At 41.3% G+C, this 17,381-nt stretch overlaps 1 protein-coding gene across 1 annotated transcript in view; it reads left to right on the forward strand.

Annotated features, from left to right (window-relative positions):
* Positions 1–425: 425 nt before the first annotated feature.
* The window catches only part of hs6st3b (heparan sulfate 6-O-sulfotransferase 3b), a 99,094-nt gene continuing 82,138 nt past the window's right edge, over positions 426–17,381 (forward strand). The window contains exon 1 of the mRNA XM_035749115.2: positions 426–1,825. Within this exon, the coding sequence (XP_035605008.1) occupies positions 1,287–1,825 (539 nt within the window). The 5' untranslated portion in view covers positions 426–1,286. The remainder of the gene's footprint in view (positions 1,826–17,381) is intronic.

Genomic DNA, 17,381 nt, shown 5'->3' on the forward strand with positions numbered 1-17,381 from the left:
AACCTCTTGTGTTGCTACTTGATACCTGGCATCTGTCCATGGTGTTGAAATCGTAAGTGATGATGGTTCATTCACTAGCGATTGGTTTTGAACTTTTATATGTATTCATTTTTTAAATTAATCTAATTATCTATAAATATCGTGCTAATTGGTTTAAATGCTTTTGGTTATCATGAAACCATGTCAACGCATGAAATAGGCTGCCTGAAGTTAGTACAGTATTTGGATTGGACTGGATACATTGTTTCCCCATTTGATTGGCTGGCAATATTGTAATGTCGTTTGTATTCTATTATTCTGTCGCCATTGGCTTTCGTTGCAATCTTCAAAGTGCTATTGGTTGCATTTTCTTGGTGTAAGATTAGCCATCATTGGTTAATTAATTGCACGGCACTAAACTCACATTCCGTTCTCAATTTCTCATAGCTTACTTTAAAAACATCGAATTGTCTAGTCACTTGTGTGTGCTGACTGATACGTAAGAGCTAAATGTAGGCTGTCTGTTCTACGAGACAAGAAAGATTATGAGCCTTTTATCCTATGCTAGCCTATAGCCAAGTTACAGTAGCCTTGGTTATGTCCACAAAAATCGATAGAGAGTATATTACCACGAAGAGGGCGTAACGTGATCACCGGGTCTTGAATGCAGCAGCATCTTCAAGTAATAGCCTAAGCTAGCCTGCAATATTTGAACAAAACTGAACTGCGCGATGTATGAGGATGCTTCAGGACCCATCCCACTGTAGTCGGAGCAGCAGTCGCTTGCCCCTTCATGCGCACGCCTTGGACATAAGGATATATGAACGCCGACATTTCTCCACTTCCCTACAAGCACGTTTGTGGTGCTGAAGTGAATCAGACAACTGTTTCCCGAGATGTAAAGTTGTAATTTTGCGGGATCAGAATGAAACATGTTGACAGGTTCGGTTTCACTTGAAATCCTAGCACGAGGGACGTCAGTGTGCAGCACTGAAAATACCGTTTGTGAAGTTGGACAACCATGACGAGAAGTAACCGGAATATGTCATGTTTCGGCGAGCCTGCCTCGTTTGAAATGATCTGCTCTGGTGTGATATGACTGCAGTATCCTTGAAACATAAAGGTAGGCTACCTGCTTAGACCAAAATATGCCTTTTGATAGCAAGAACAATAACTAAATCTTGTCCAGATCAACATGTGGCGCTTTGAAGATCCATAGACATTATTGTGATGAACCAAGCAGCAGCTACTGAAAGGATCATGTGTAATAATTCACACTAATGGCATGAAAACATATTCTTGTTAACATGGATGATAAATCCAATAAATTGATCTTAGTTCCTATTTTAGCTGTTCTTTTTGTAATGATAGGCTATCAATATATATGTCCAGCTGGCAGCAATTCTTGCCACTTTAAAACTGGGGAAAATTTGAGAGGGGTCAGTATACTTTCTACCCAATATCGGACAAACGAAGACTTTTACACAGAACTGGAGGATGACAGCCCTCCGAAATTGCCGTCAAAATTCAACTTTACTGAACGAGACCTTCAGCGGCACGTGGATTTCAACATCAAAGGATACGATGTGATAGTGTTTTTACACATTCAAAAAACCGGGGGAACCACGTTTGGAAGGCACTTAGTTAGGAATATTCGTTTGGAGCAACCATGCGACTGCAAGCCAGGGCAGAAGAAATGTACATGCCACCGACCAGGGAAAGAGGAGTCCTGGCTGTTTTCTCGATTCTCTACGGGCTGGAGCTGTGGTTTGCATGCCGACTGGACAGAGCTCACCAATTGTGTACCTGTCATCATGGACAAGAAGGAAGCTCAAAAGAACAAAAGGTACTGTATAACATTCTATTCGCTCTCTATCTGTCTCTCTCTCTCTCTCTCTCTCTCTCTCTCTCTCTCTCTCTCTCTCTCTCTCTCTCTCTCTCCCCTCTCTCTCTGTGTGTGTGTGTGTGTGGGGGGAGAAATACCTTTACATTCATATTCACACTTTCCATAGCATTACCTTCATGAAAATATTATTATTATTATTTTTTTTAAATGTGCTTCTGTAACTTCTGGAATTACAGTACGGCCTACAGTTCAATGTGCATTGAACTCTGAGACTATGAACTGTAATACAACAAAACTATTTTGGTAGTTACCTGTAATACAAACAGTCTTTTGAAGTTACCTTTTGTTCTTTTGAGGCAACAGGGAGTTGTTGGTGATAACTTACAGGTCTCAGAGATAGACAGACTGTGGACCAGTTAAATTAGAGATTCCAAGTGCAGCTGGTGGAAATCTATCTCTCAGCACAGAGAGATAGTGTAGAAGACAGTGAATGGATGTGATAGAAGCCTGAAATCACATAAAAACTTTGGTCATAGTGTTAAAATAAGGTCAGACAGAGTGGATTTTGTAAACCAATTAGGTGTTACCAATAACATGGGCATTCCTGCAACTAAAATGAATTGAACCATAAAATGGTGCCACTGCTTGGAATTGATGATGCATGCTATATTCTCAGAACTGCTAAGTAGGTGCTTTCTGTTTGATCTGCGCATGACTTTCCCTTGAAAACATCACAGGGTGCAAGGTAAAGAAGGGTGGGAAAAGTCAGATGAAGTTCATCCATCTCAAGTGTGAAGAAGCGTCACTCTCCTGCACTGCTATGAAAAGGATAGCATGGAAATTCATGTAGAACATAAGGGATGTATGTCTATGTTGGCCACAAGGTTCACAGTCTCCCTGGAGGACAGAACACAGCCCTGTTTTCTCAGAAACATCTTCACCACCATTATCCACCACAGCTGTAGCAAACACAAAAACGACAGTTTACTCTTAGGCAGGGGCGACTTTTCACTGTGGACAGGGGCGGGGCATGCCCCCCCCTCCCACATTCTGAAATTGCATCTTTGTCCCCCACAGTTTTATGATTGGAATGTGATATTAAACGAGGCAACGGTGTGCTTTAGGACGAGGCGGACGTCTCTGAGCGGTCTGGTAGGCTGTTTTTTAGTGTTCATCTGACTGGGGGGGAAAAAAATAATTAAAACAAATATTTATGTCCCCTCTAATTCTAAAACCAAAGTTGCACCCCTACTCTTAGGTCTTTTCTACAGTTTAGCCAAGGACAGTGTTCAAATATATTGTATGAGGTGGCCAGTCTGGAATGTATACACCGATGAGAAACACTCCGATTTTTTCGAGGATTACAGGTGGGCTATTCAAGTGGACTATCTGAATGGCATGCCAGTTTATCCGTTTATAGTGTGGGTTATATCCTTTTGTCTGGTATCTGCTTTTGTGCAAAGGCTCTCGACACTCCTCATGTCAACCATGTCATCTCTAATCCATTATAGTCTCCTTTAATAGTTTTATATCCCCAGCTCACTATCTGTAGCATGTATTGTAATGTGTCCATGCTGTTCATTTTCTTAAACATTATTTTTCTCTGGTCACTTTTCAAAGTCTTTTTTTGTCCTTGAATTACCTTTCAATGATGCAGGAATACAGTCACAGCAGCTACCATTCTCCCACTCTCCATCTCTCTACCTTGTATATCCATTGTTCTCTCCCTGCCTACTGTTTACCTAGAAGCACCCTGTTACGCAGGCTTCACGCCTCTCTGCCTTTTTGTCTGCATCCTCTATTATGAGAAAATAGGTCTGTCTCAAGCATATCCTCATTATGTCCCCACCTCTGTAAAAGCTCCTGTTGCAGTTGCCCTTACTTTTATTTCCTGGTATTAAAGCCCACTGCAAATAAATGTAGTCTAGACCAAACACTACATAATCTCTGCAATCAAACCATGACCTTCAGAGATTAGGAAAGTGACATTTAAAGTGATCCATTTTCATGTATTCACAGATTTGCATACAATTGAGGCCCACTGGGCGTACCAAGTCATTTCAACGTGGATAATTGGGTAATGTTTGGTTGAGACATTGATTACAACCTATATTCACCCACTCAAAAAGTTTGTTGAATTTCCAATGTGTTATCACTATGCTTTCAACCATCTAAAGCACAACCAAATTCCAATTGAATAACAACGTGTGTTTTTGGTTTAGTTGTAACCCAAATGTCTGTCACTGTGCTTTCACTCATTTAAAAGCACAGCAAAATTCAAATGGGAATTCCATGTCAGATATTTTGGTTATTTATACAACAAATCAGTGTTATCACTGTGCTTTATCTAATAGCACAACCAAATTGCTTGGATTGCAGTTGATATTGCATAATAAGTACATAGTGCAAGTGATCAATGCAGTTCGAGATTCTGCACAGATTATTACAGCAATTGTGAAGATCTCCACAGACCTGCGACGACCTATTCATGCTATCTTGAACATGCACGCTTTATATGATTACATAAGAAGACATTTATAGTTACAGTAACCTCAAAATATGGCCATGGATGTGTTACCCATTTTACAGTATATTGTTACATTAGCGATATAGGACCTTCATTTGAGCCAGTTTACTACAGCAGGAAATGAATGAGGCAACAGGAAATGTGAGTTATGATATGTGGATTATAATTAATGGACATCTTTGTCCCGGTCGATACATTTTCCATAAGGGAAAATCAAGTCTGAAACGTCAAAGGGGAAATGAGAAACTTCAGAAGCCTTTTTAAGCCTCAAATTACACTACAAATTATCCTGCAACAGGGGATCAAATTAAGATCCTACACCTGTAGTAGGCTATTTACTGGGCTATTTGCTGTGTTACAAAAGTAATATGGAATTGTGTTTGGTTGACAACACAACAAAATATCAACATTTAAAGAATATATGTGTACTGCTTAGAATAGTTCCATCTGAGACACTGACTTAATTCCATTCTTTAACCTGTATTTTTGGTTGAGTTTGAGACTTGAATCCAACATATCATTTGTGAACTTGTCGACAAGTTAATAGGCTATTTATTGTATTACAAAAGTAATATTGACTTGTGTTTGGTTGACAACGCAAACAAATATCAACATTTAAAGGAGATGTAATAGTTCCATCTGTTCCCCTGACTTAGTCTGGCTTTAATTCCAGTTTTTCTACATATTACATATAATTCCATCTCAACCAAAAATCTAAGTTAAAGAATATGACTGAATGAATGAAATCCAACTTTAAATGCACATTAGTCCTATTCTTTAACTTAGATGTTTGGTTTGCTCTGTTAAACCTGCCCTTTGGAATGACTTCTATAGCAGCAGTAAATCTATTTAGTTGTTAAGTGGAGATCTCTCTCAACAATCATTCTCACGATAGCACATTAGTAATAGTCAGTTACAAATATCATACTCAAGCAGTGCTGGGCTTGGTTAAAACCCTGGATAGGAGACCAAAAGTTAGCTGTAGATAGATCAATTCTCCAGTAGGATGTGCTGCCCAGCCTATTGTTATATTTTCTGATAGTGGAAATGAAGTTGAAGATCTGATGTTGTTTTAAAAGGTACAAATTCAACATACAGTATTTTATACAAGGTTTGTCTATGTTGAAATTTGATGACCGTGATGACATATTCCTGTGGTTGAAATGTCACCCTCAAAACAACCGTTTACATGATAACATCTTTCAAATCCATTGAATTTTCCATGTACAGTTCATTCGGAAATTTTTCAGAACTCTTGACTTTTTCCACATTTTGTTATTTTGTTATTTTAAAATGTATTAAATACTTTTCCCCCTCATCAATCTATACACATTACCCAATAATGACAAAGCAGAAAGAGGCTTTTAGACATTTTTGCAAATCTATTACAAATAAAAAACAGAAATATCTTATTTACATAAGTAATCAGACCCTTCGATATGAGACTCGAAATTGAGCTCAGGTGCATCCTGTTTCCATTGATCGTCCTTGAGATGTTTCTACAACTTGATTGGAGTCCACTTGTGGTAAATTCAACTGATTGGACATGATTTGGAAAGGTACACACCTGTCTATATAAGGTCCCACAGTTGACAATGCATTTAGAAGTACAGTTCTTACCATTTAGAAATATTACAGGGAGAAATTGACTGAAGGCGAAGGGCAAAGACTTTTCTCCATTTCATGATATGTATTATGAGCCCTAAGATCCTCTGTCGGTGTATTATTGAAACGTGCATCTGCAGCCTTTTTCATCAAATCATTTGACATGATGGCGTTTACTTCATAACCTTGGCCCACTGACTGTCTGAATTTGTCTGAACTGCCCCGAGTCGATGATGTATGTGATCGGTTATTCCAACGACAGCAGATATAATGTATAATAAATACTCAGTATCTGTATGTATAGTATAAATACAGATAATTAGTGTCACAAAATCATTATTTCTGCATTAAGGATTCCTCAAGCTTTAATCCCAAATTCACAAGGCAGAGTTTAATCAACCAAAACCCAGGGACTCTAGGATCATAGGAAGGGGTAAAGCTGTAGTGATTATATTTTTTTAACTGGCTTTACATCCATATGGATGAGGGCATCTATCTATGTTCACTCAGAGGTTTAAAGAGTTGGCCAGTGGGCAGCATCATGCCAAAGACACACACACACACACACACACACACACACACACACACACACACACACACACACACACACACACACACACACACACACACACACACACACACACACACACACACACACACACACACACACACACACACCTTCCCTTCACTCTCTGGCCTTTGAAGTCTGGAGATCTACTGATGATCTGTCTATGAGTTTGAAGGGGCTCGTGTTCTTGTGTGTTCACGTTGTACATAATATGTGAACATTTCTTCACAGCTGTGATGTTTATAGTGACCCCTACAAAATGGCGCACGGTTAATGCTGGTATAGGTCCACCTAGTTATAGATTGACGTAATTTACAATATATTGCACAAATTCCATGTCATTTGAGTTTCTTTCACATTCTAATTACACAGTAACTACCAAACAGTTTTATACCAGTTACCATGTACACTACCGTTGAAAAGTTTGGGGTCACTTAGAAATGTCCTTGTTTTCCATGAAAACATCAACTCTGCAAAAAAAGAAACTAGAGGTCGACCAATTATGATTTTTCAAGGACCGAAAATCGGAGGACCAAAAAAAGCCGATACCGGCCGATTAATCGGCCGATTTAGTATATAAAAAAAAAAACGTATTTGTAATAATGACAATTACAACAATACTGAACGAACACTTATTTTGACTTAATATACAGAAATAAAATCAATTTAGCCTCAAATAAAATGAAACATGTTCAATTTGGTTTAAATAATGCAAAAACAAAGTGTTGGAGAAGAAAGTAAAAGTGCAATATGGGCCATGTAAAAAAAGCTAACGTTTAAGTTCCTTGCTCAGAACATGAGAACATTTGAAAGCTGGTGGTTCCTTTTAACATGAGTCTTCAATATTCCCAGCTAAGGAGTTTTAGGTTGCAGTTATTATAGGATCATTTCTCTCTATACGATTTGTATTTCATATACCTTTGACTATTGGATGTACTTATAGGCACTTTAGTATTGCCAGTGTAACAGTATAGCTTCCGTCCCTCTCCTCGCCCCTTCCTGGGTTCGAACCAGGAACACATCGACAACAGCCACCCTCGAAGCAGTGTTACCCATCGCTCCACAAAAGCCGCAAGGGGAACAAGCACTCCAAATCTCAGAGCGAGTGACATTTGAAACGCTATTAGCGCGCCCCCTGCTAACTAGTTAGCCATTTCACATCGGTTACACCAGCCTCATCTCGGGAGTTGATAGACTTGAAGTCATAAACGGCGCAATGCTTGAAGCGCAGCGACGAGCTGCTGGCAAAACGTACGAAAGTGCTGTTTGAATGAATCCTTACGAGCCTGCTGGTGCCTACCATCGCTCAGTCAGACTGCTCTATCAAATATCAAATCATAGACTTAATTATAACATAATAACACACAGAAATACGAGCCTTAGGTCATTAATATGGTAGAATCCTGAAACTATCATCTCGAAAACAAGACGTTTATTCTTTCAGTGAAATACGGAACCGTTTCGTATTTTATTTAACGGGTGGTATCCATAAGTCTAAATATTCCTGTGACATTGCACAACCTTCAATGTTATGTCATAATGACTTAAAATTATGGCAAATTAGGTGGCCCAAACTGTTGCATATACACTGACTCTGCGTGCAATGAACGCAAGAGAAGTGACACAATTTCACCTGGTTAATATTGCCTGCTAACCTGAATTTCTTTTAGCAAAATTTGCAGGTTTAAAAATATATACTTCTGTGTATTGATTTTAAGAAAGGCATTGATGTTTATGGTTAGGTACATTCGTGCAACGATTGTGCTTTTTTCGCAAATGCGCTTTTGTTAAATCATCCCCCGTTTTTGCGAAGTTGGCTGTATTTGTTAGGAAGAAATAGTCTTCATAGAGTTCGCAACGAGCCAGGTTAGCAGGCAATATTAACTAAATATGCAGGTTTAAAAAGATATACTTGTGAATTGATTTTAAGAAAGGCATTGATGTTTATGGTTAGGTACACATTGGAGCAAGACAGTCCTACGCACTGCATCGATTATATGCAACGCAGGACACGCTAGATAAACTAGTAATATCATCAACCATGTGTAGTTACTGTAACTGGTGATTATGATTGATTGATTGTTTTTTATAAGACAAGTTTAATGATAGCTAGCAACTTACCTTGGCTTCTTACTGTATTCACGTAACAGGCAGTCTCCTCGTGGAGTGCAATGTAATCAGGTGGTTAGCTGAAAGGTTGCAAGATTGAATCCCCGAGCTGACAAGGTAAAAATCTGTCATTCTGCCCCTGAACAAGGCAGTTGACCCACCGTTCCTAGGCCGTCATTGAAAACAAGAATGTGTTCTTAACTTACTTGCCTAGTTAAATAAAGGATAAATAAAGGTGTAAAAAAAATCAAAATATTGATTTACGATTGTTATGAAAACTTGAAATCGTCGCAAAGTTCAAGGGGGCCGAATTTCGCAAGGCACTATATATATATATATACTTACATTTACATTACATTTAAGTCATTTAGCAGACGCTCTTATCCAGAGCGACTTACAAATTGAATGAGTAGGTGTGTCCAAACATTTGACTGGTATTAATAATATAATACCAGCCAAAAGTTTGGATACACCTACTCATTCAAGTATTTTTTTAAAACTATTTTCCACATTGTAGAATAGTAGTGAAGACATCAAAACTATGAAATAACACATATGGAATCATGTAGTAACCAAGAAAGTGTTAAACAAATCAAAATAGATTAGAGATTTGAGATTCTTCAAAGTAGCCACCCTTTGCCTTGATGACAGCTTTGCACACTCTTGACATTCTCTTAACCAGCTTCATGAGGAATGCTTGTACAACAGTCTTGAAGGAGCTCCCACATATGCTGAGCACTTGTTGGCTGCTTTTCCTTCACTCTGTGGTCCAAGACATCCCAAACCATCTCAATTGGGTTGAGGTCGGGTGATTGCGGAAGCCGGGTGATTGTGGAAGCCAGGTCATCTGATGCAGCACTCCATCACTCTCCTTGGTTAAATTGCCCGTACACAGCTTGGAGGTGTGTTTTGGGTTATTGTCCTGTTGAAAAATAAATTGTCCCACTAAGCGCAAACCAGATGGGATGGTGTATTGCTGCAGAATGGTAGCCGTGCTGCTTAGGTGTGGCTTGAATTCAAAATAAATCACAGACAGTGTCACCAGCAAAGCACCCCAACACCATCACACCTCCTCCTCCATGCTTCATGGTGGGAATCACACATGCAGAGATCATCCGTTCACCTACTCTGCGTTTCACAAAGATACCGCGGTTGGAACCAAAAATCTCAAATTTGGACTCATCAGACCAAAGGACAGATTTACACCTGTCTATTGTCCATTACTCGTGTTTCTTGGCCCAAGTAAGTCTCCTCTTATTATTGGTCTCCTTTAGTAGTGGTTTCTTTGCAGCAATTATACCATGAAGGCCTGATTCACGCAGTCTCCTCTGAACAGTTGATGATGAGATGTGTCTGTTGAACTCTGTGTGCTGCAAATTTTATTTGGGCTGCAATCCGAGGTGCAATTAACTCTAATGAATTTACCCTCTCCAGCAGAGGTAACTCTGGGTCTTCCTTTCCTGTGGCGGTCCTCATGAGTGCCAGTTTCATCATAGCAATCCAATGTATATTCCATGGAATGTATATGTATATATTCCATGTACAGTTCATTCGGAAAGTTTTCAGACCCCTTGACTTTTTCCACATTTTGTTACTTTACAGCCTTATTCTAAAATGGATTAATTAAAAATGTTTCCCCATCAATCTACACACAATACCCCATGATGACAAAGGGAAAAAAACGTTTTTAGAAATGTACTTATTTACATAAGTATTCAGGCTCCTTGTTACGAGACTCGAAATCAAGCTTAGGTGCAATGTGTTTCCATACGAGTTGATTGTCTATATCAGGTCCCACAGTTGACAGTGCACGTCAGAGCAAAAACCAAGCCATGAGGTCGAAGGAATTGTCCGTAGAGCTCCGAAACAGGATTGAGTCGAGGCACAGACCTGGGAATAGGTACCCAAAAATGTCTGCAGCATTGCAGGTCCCCAAGAACACAGTGGCCTCCATCATTCTTAAATGGAAGAAGTTTGGAACCACCAAGACTCTTGCTAGAGCTGGCCACCCAGCCAAACTGAGCAATCGGGGGATAAGGGCCTTGGTCTGGGAGGTGACCAAGAACCCAATGGTCACTCTGACAGAGCTCCAGAGTTCCTCTTTGGAGTTGGGAGAACCTTCCAGAAGGACAACCGTCTCTGCAGCACTCCACCCATCAGGCCTTTATGGTAGAGTGGGCAGATGGAAGCCACTCCTCAGTAAAAGGCACATGACAGCCCGCTTGTAATTTCCCAAAAGGCACATAAAGACTCTCAGACCATGAGAAACAAGATTCTCTGGTCTGATGAAACCAAGATTGAACTCTTTGGCCTGACTGCCAAGTGTCACGTCTTGAGGAAACCTGACACTATCCCTAAGGTGAAGCATGGTGGTGGCAGCATCATGCTGCGGGGATGTTTTTCAGTAGCAGGGACTGGGAGACTAGTTAGGATCGAGGGACAGATAAACGGAGCAAAGTACAGAGAGATCCTCAATGAAAACCTGCTCCAGAGCTCTCAGGACCTCAGACTAGAGTGAAGGTTCACCTTCCAACAGGACAACGACCACAAGCACTCAACCAAGACAATGAATGAGTGGCTTCGGGACAAGTCTCTGAATGTTCTTGAGTGGCCCAGCCAGACTTGAACCCGATCGAACATCTCTGGAGGGACCTGTAAATAGCTGTGCAGTGACGGTCCCCATCCAACCTGACAGAGCTTGAGAGGATCTGCAGAGAAGAATGGGAGAAACTCCCTAAATACAGGTGTGCCAAGCTTGTAGCCAAGAAGACTCAAGGCTGTAATAACTACCAAAGGTGCTTCAACAAAGTACTGAGTAAAGGGTCTGAATACTTATGTAGATGTATTATTTCAGTTTTTTTTCTTTATAAATGCTTTTCTTTGTCCTTATGGGTTATTGTGTGTAGATTGATGAGGGAAAAAAAATATTTAATTCATTTCAGAATTAGGCTGTAACATAACAAAATGTGGAAAAAGTCAAGTGGTCTGAATACTCTCCGAATGAACTGTATATAAAATGTGATGTTGAAACCTTTGGGTTTTGATTTACTCATATTGGTAGGCCTAATTGAGTTTAAATGGGAGAGGTTGAGCTGTGGAAAACAGTCAAGCACCATCCACAAGTTTCACTGAGTGATGTAAAATATATAGCCTTAGGAGATAATTAAAAATCCACATTTGCACATATATGATTGTCTAAGTAAATAAAATGCCATCTGTTTGTTACTGCCTACCAAAAGGTAGTTAAACTTATGAGATTCACAGTCAATTATTAAATGAAGAAGCCTGTTATTTGGCTGTTCTGACCAGTCAGTCCATTGAATGAATTCATTCATTCACCATGAGTTTAATTCTCTCTTTAGCCTACAGTCGATTGTACCCAAGTAGCTCCTTGATCTTTTAATGTCAGAGAAGGGCGCAAATGAGAGAAAAATGTGTTATGCGAAGCACACCCTTGATGCCGAAACCGCAGTGTTTGTAGCAGAGAAATTACCTCCCTGCTTTGAAGAAGAAAAATACAATGGTGCACTAAACTGCAAGGGCATGAGCACATGATTTATTTCTGCAGCGCCAAGTGTTTCCTTTGCTCTGGAAAGCGCTCACTGGATGCGACAGCTCCTCGTTTCATAGCTGCAGCATCAATTCTGCACTCTGAGTCCTCCCCTCCCTGTCTCCTAAATGGGCCCCCAACAGCTATTTCAAGAGCATATTACCACTGCCTCCATTGAGACTCTGAGAACAAACATGTCACCTCAGACAGTTAAGTGACAACATTATGAAAATGTAAAACTCCAAACACCACTTGTTTAAAACAGAAAATTATGGAGAAATGTTCTTCGTCATTTATGCGCAATTTCCTTTCTCCTCATTGTCTTGCTTAATCTTAAATTAAGTGAAAGGCCTCTAACGTGCGTTGACTGCTAATGTTAATCTTTTTAGCTCTGAATGGAGCTTTTAATGATTGATATATAAGTTAATGAGATATCTATAATGTGACACCATTAATGGTGCCATAGATTTGGATGCATACTTATTAGCTTCTTTAAAACACTTCTGTATAGGTTACATATATTTTCAGCAGAAGCTAGATGAGTGCTTAAAAGTGGCCCAACCTGCTGATGGTGTTGTAGAGAAGCACAGGGTTCATATTTCACAACCAGATTCTGATGGCATGGCCCTTGTTTTGCAGCTGAGAGCCCCTCAGACTGAGTGGCTGTCTGTCCAGGGTGAGTGTCCATGGCAGCCAGGCCTGAGATGGCAGCTAGTGCAGGGGCTGAGGTGAGGCGGGGTGGTGAGCATGGGTCGGCGGGGCCCGACTGCCTGGCCTGACTGGCATGGCCTTTTCAGGCAGGCACGGCAAGCCAGCCCAGCCGTGCAGCCCGGGAAAGGTCAGGCATGTCAGAGAGGATCAGCGTGTCGTCCTGCAGCGGGGCTCCACTGGAGTGTGCTGCCAGTCAGAGGAGAAGAGGAGAGCAGAGAGGGAAGTCTCAATGCTCATTTCTGCAGGGCTTTGGGGAGAGAGATGCCTCTCCGAGCTGTCCTCTTACGTTGCTGCTGTTTGGAGAGCAGAGTGGGTAGATGCATGATTTACCAGAACTGGGAGACATCTAGAGCAACACCAGCTTTTGTCACGCAACGAGATAATGGTCCTTGATTCATCTCAAATCATTCAAAGTTTATTGTTCACGTAGAAAGATTTGCAGATTTTATCGCAGGTGCAGTGAAATGCGTATGTTTCTAGCTCCAACAGTGCAGCAATACCTAGCAATACAATAACAATACACACATAATCCAAAAGTAAAATAAATCAAACATGATACAAATAAATGGACGAGCAAAAACAGAATGAGCAATGTCAGAGTCTGGAATATAAATATATATACAGTGAGTATACCAAACATTAGGTAAACCAACACCTTCCTTTGGCCCTCAGAACAGCCTCAATTCTTTGGGGCATGGACTCTACAAGGTGTCGAAAGCGTTCCACAGGGATGCTGGCCCATGTTGACTCCAATGATTACCACAGTTGTGTCAAGTTGGCTGAAGGTCCTTTGGGTGGTGGGCCATTCTTCATACACACGAGAGTTGTAGTTCTTGACATAAACCAGTGCGCCTGGCACCTACTACCATACCTAGTTCAAAGGAACATAAAAGTTTTGTCTTGCCCATTCACCATCTGAATGGCACACACACAATCCATGTCTCAATTGTCTCGAGAGGCAAAGGTCGAGAGTCATGCATCCTCCGATTCTTCTCTGCAGATTCTTTCAAGCTCTGTCAGATTGGGGAGCTTTGCTGCACAGACACTACCAGTCAAAAGTTTTAGCCTGAATGAGATTTTGTGTCCAAACTTTTGATTGGTACTGTAAGTATTCAGACCCTTCACTCAGTACTTTGTTGGAACACCTTTGGCAGCGATTACAGCCTCGAGTCTTCTTGGGTATGACACTACAAGCTTGGCACATCTGTATTTGGGGAGTTTCTCCCATTTTTCTCTGCAGATCCTCTCAAGCTCTGTCAGGTTGGATGGGGAGCGTCTCTGCACAGCTATTTCCAGGTCTCTCCAGAGATGTTTGATCGGGTGCAAGTCCGGGCTCTGGCTGGGCCACTCATGGACATTCAGAGACTTGTCCTTAAAAGCCACTCCTGCATTTTCTTAGCAGGTTTTCATCAAGGATCTTCCTGTACTTTGCTCCGTTCGTCTTTCCCTCGATAGTGAGTAGTCTCCCAGTCCCTGCTGCTGAAAAACATCCACACAGCCTGATGCTGCCACCACCATGATTCACTGTAGGGATGGTGCCAGGTTTCCTCCAGACGTGACGCTTGGCAGTCAGGCCAAAGAGTTTCATCTTGGTTTCATCATACCAGAGAATCTTGTTTCTCATGGTCAGAGTCCTTTAGGTGCCTTTTGGCAAACTCCAAGCTGGCTGTCATGTGCCTTTTACTGAGGAGTGGCTTCCTTCTGGCCAGTCTTCCATAAAAAAGGCCTGATTTGTGGAGTGCGGCAGAGACGGTTGTCCTTCTGGAAGGTTATCCCATCTCCACAGAGGAACTCTGGAGCTCTGCCAGAGTGACCATTGGGTTCTTGGTCAACTCCCTGACCAAGGCTCTTCTCCCCCGATTGGTCAATTTCGCCGGGCGGCCAGTTCTAGGAAGGTTATTTGGTGGTTCCAAACTTCTTCCATTTAAGAATGATGGAGGCCACTGTGTTCTTGGGGACCTTCAATGCTGATTTTTTTTTGTACCTTTCCCCAGATCTGTGCCTTGACACAATCCTGTCTCGGAGCTCTATGGACAATTCCTTCAACCTCATGGCTTGGTTTTTGCTCTGACATGCACTGTCAACTGTGGGACCTTATGTGGACAGGTGTGTGTCTTTCTAAATGATGTCCAATCAATTGAATTTACCACAAGTGGACTCCAATCAAGTTGTAAAAACATCTCAAGGATGATCAATGGAAACAGGATGCACCTGAGCTCAATTTCAAGTCTGAATACTTGTCAGAGTGTTTATGATTCTTTAAAAAAATATATAAATTAGCAAAAATGTCTAAAAACCTGTTTTTTCTTTGTCATTATGGGGTATTGTGTGTAGATTGATGAGGGGGAAAAAATAATTTGGAATGAGCTTGTAACCTAACAAAATATGCAAAAAGTCAAGGGGTTCGAATACTTTACGAAGCCACTGTATATGTAAAAATCTTGTGGGTACGCTACAATGTCTTGAATGACTATTTAACGGCCTAGGAACATTATAACAGTGGTCTCCCTCTGGATGAAAACCATGCACAGAATAATTTCCCACAGTATTGAAACACTGTAGGCAGGCTTCATGTCTCCCCTCTGTTGTCCTCTGTCATCTGATCACATTCTGCAGGAGTCAGGCTCCTCTCTATTAGACACAGAATGCACCTTCTGCTCCACTTCGTCATCATTACTAGGGCTGCTCATCTGATCGGAGAAGATTAAAGGTACCAAACATATGGCCCGGAGCCTCAACAATAACACAACTCTGCTTCCTTAATAATGAATCGAAAGAAACCCAACCGAAGCCTTTTATGCACCAAAAACGGCCAAGAATCATATATTTCATGAACATGAAGAGACCCAACATCATTACATTATCACTCTCAGAACAGGGTCAGATTGCTCTCTGTTCAACTGGAATGGAGCATGGTGTGATTTTCACACACTATCCCAGAGAGCTGAGAGTGTGTGAGCGCAGGGTGCTCAAGTCACCTTAGTTGCTAACCAGAGAGAGAGAGAGGGCTGACTGTTGATTTTCATACTGCTGCTGCTTTACCCAGCAGGCTCTCTGTCCTTGCTTTAATTATTGACAACGTCCCTGCAAATTTGGTGAAACTGCAAATCAAAGTTCCGCTCGGCCAGATTACTATGCCATGCAAAGTAATAAGCCTAAAATTGCTGTCTCATTGATTTACCAAAATGAATACAAAGTATCTTACCTGTGAAACCCCCTCTGTTTAGCAGTTGTCTTGACATTTAACAAATCACTGGCATAGCTGTGGAAAAAGGAGCGGATTAACTTGTCATTTCTCAGCATATTTCTATATCCCCACCTTAAAACTGCTTAAGGTTCAATTATTGAAAGTATTAGTACCTTTAATATTAGCTGCAGTGCTTCTCATCATCCATTCTCATTTACATTTCAAAGCTTAACGATTAAGTCCTAACTATGCAGATGCTGATGACGCAGTTGTGAATGAAGTATAAAACTTCATGAATTAACCCACTGTTTTTGTCTTATGAACATCAGTCCAGAAGTACAAAAGAGCCTAACAGCAGGAGTTTTTAAAATGTGTTTTACTTTTACGGTAGCTCAAAATAGGGGCTACCCATCACCAGATACTTTGATTCTAGTCTTAAGACAAGGGGGATGTGTGCACGCGTGCGTGTGTGCGCGCCTGCCTGGGTGCATGTGTGTGTGTGTGTGTGTGTGTGTGTGTGTGTGTGTGTGTGTGTGTGTGTGTGTGTGTGTGTGTGTGTGTGTGTGTGTGTGTGTGTGTGTGTGTACAGTGTGTGTGTACAGTGTGTGTGTACAGTGTGTGTGTGTGTACAGTGTGTGTGTGTGTACAGTGTGTGTGTGTGTACAGTGTGTCTCAGTTCAGCTGAGCTCCACAGCGCGTACAGCACGGTAATAGCTGCTCCCGCATTCCCCTCAAACAATTTGGAATATAATAGATTCACAACCTCTTCATTTCCAAGACAATCAGAGTAATGAGCAACCTGCAGCAGCAGTAATGGCCCCGTTATTACTCACATGGCACAGCGATGACACGCTACTGCCCAGCTCCTGGCTGAATAATACCCCACATCATATTTTATTCATTATAGCCTACGCAGAGAGGGCTGCAATTACTGCATGCCCCTTACCACTTACCGCTCAGATCACCCAGCCATGTCTGCCTGCCTCCACCTGTCCCCTGGTGCCTGGGCTTTAGCCAGTTAGATATCCCCCTGCATGTGGGCACGTGGGTGGGCATGGACTGTCAGGATGACCCAGACAGACCAATTGTGGTGATACAGTGTGGTGTGTTTTTGAACTAATACAGTGCTGTTCCATAACGTCATCACATGCCCAAACCACGGCAGTCAGCCAGTGTGTCACCAATGCTCTGTCAGTGAGGTAGGCATAACCCAAATGTAATGTCATCTCTCATGTACATCCTCAAAGCCAAGCAAACCTAGTTTGGCCATTAACATACAGGTGCGTTAGTAATGTTTGA

This window comes from Oncorhynchus keta, chromosome 34 (assembly GCF_023373465.1).
Source record: "Oncorhynchus keta strain PuntledgeMale-10-30-2019 chromosome 34, Oket_V2, whole genome shotgun sequence".
NCBI classification, from domain to species: Eukaryota; Metazoa; Chordata; class Actinopteri; order Salmoniformes; family Salmonidae; genus Oncorhynchus; species Oncorhynchus keta.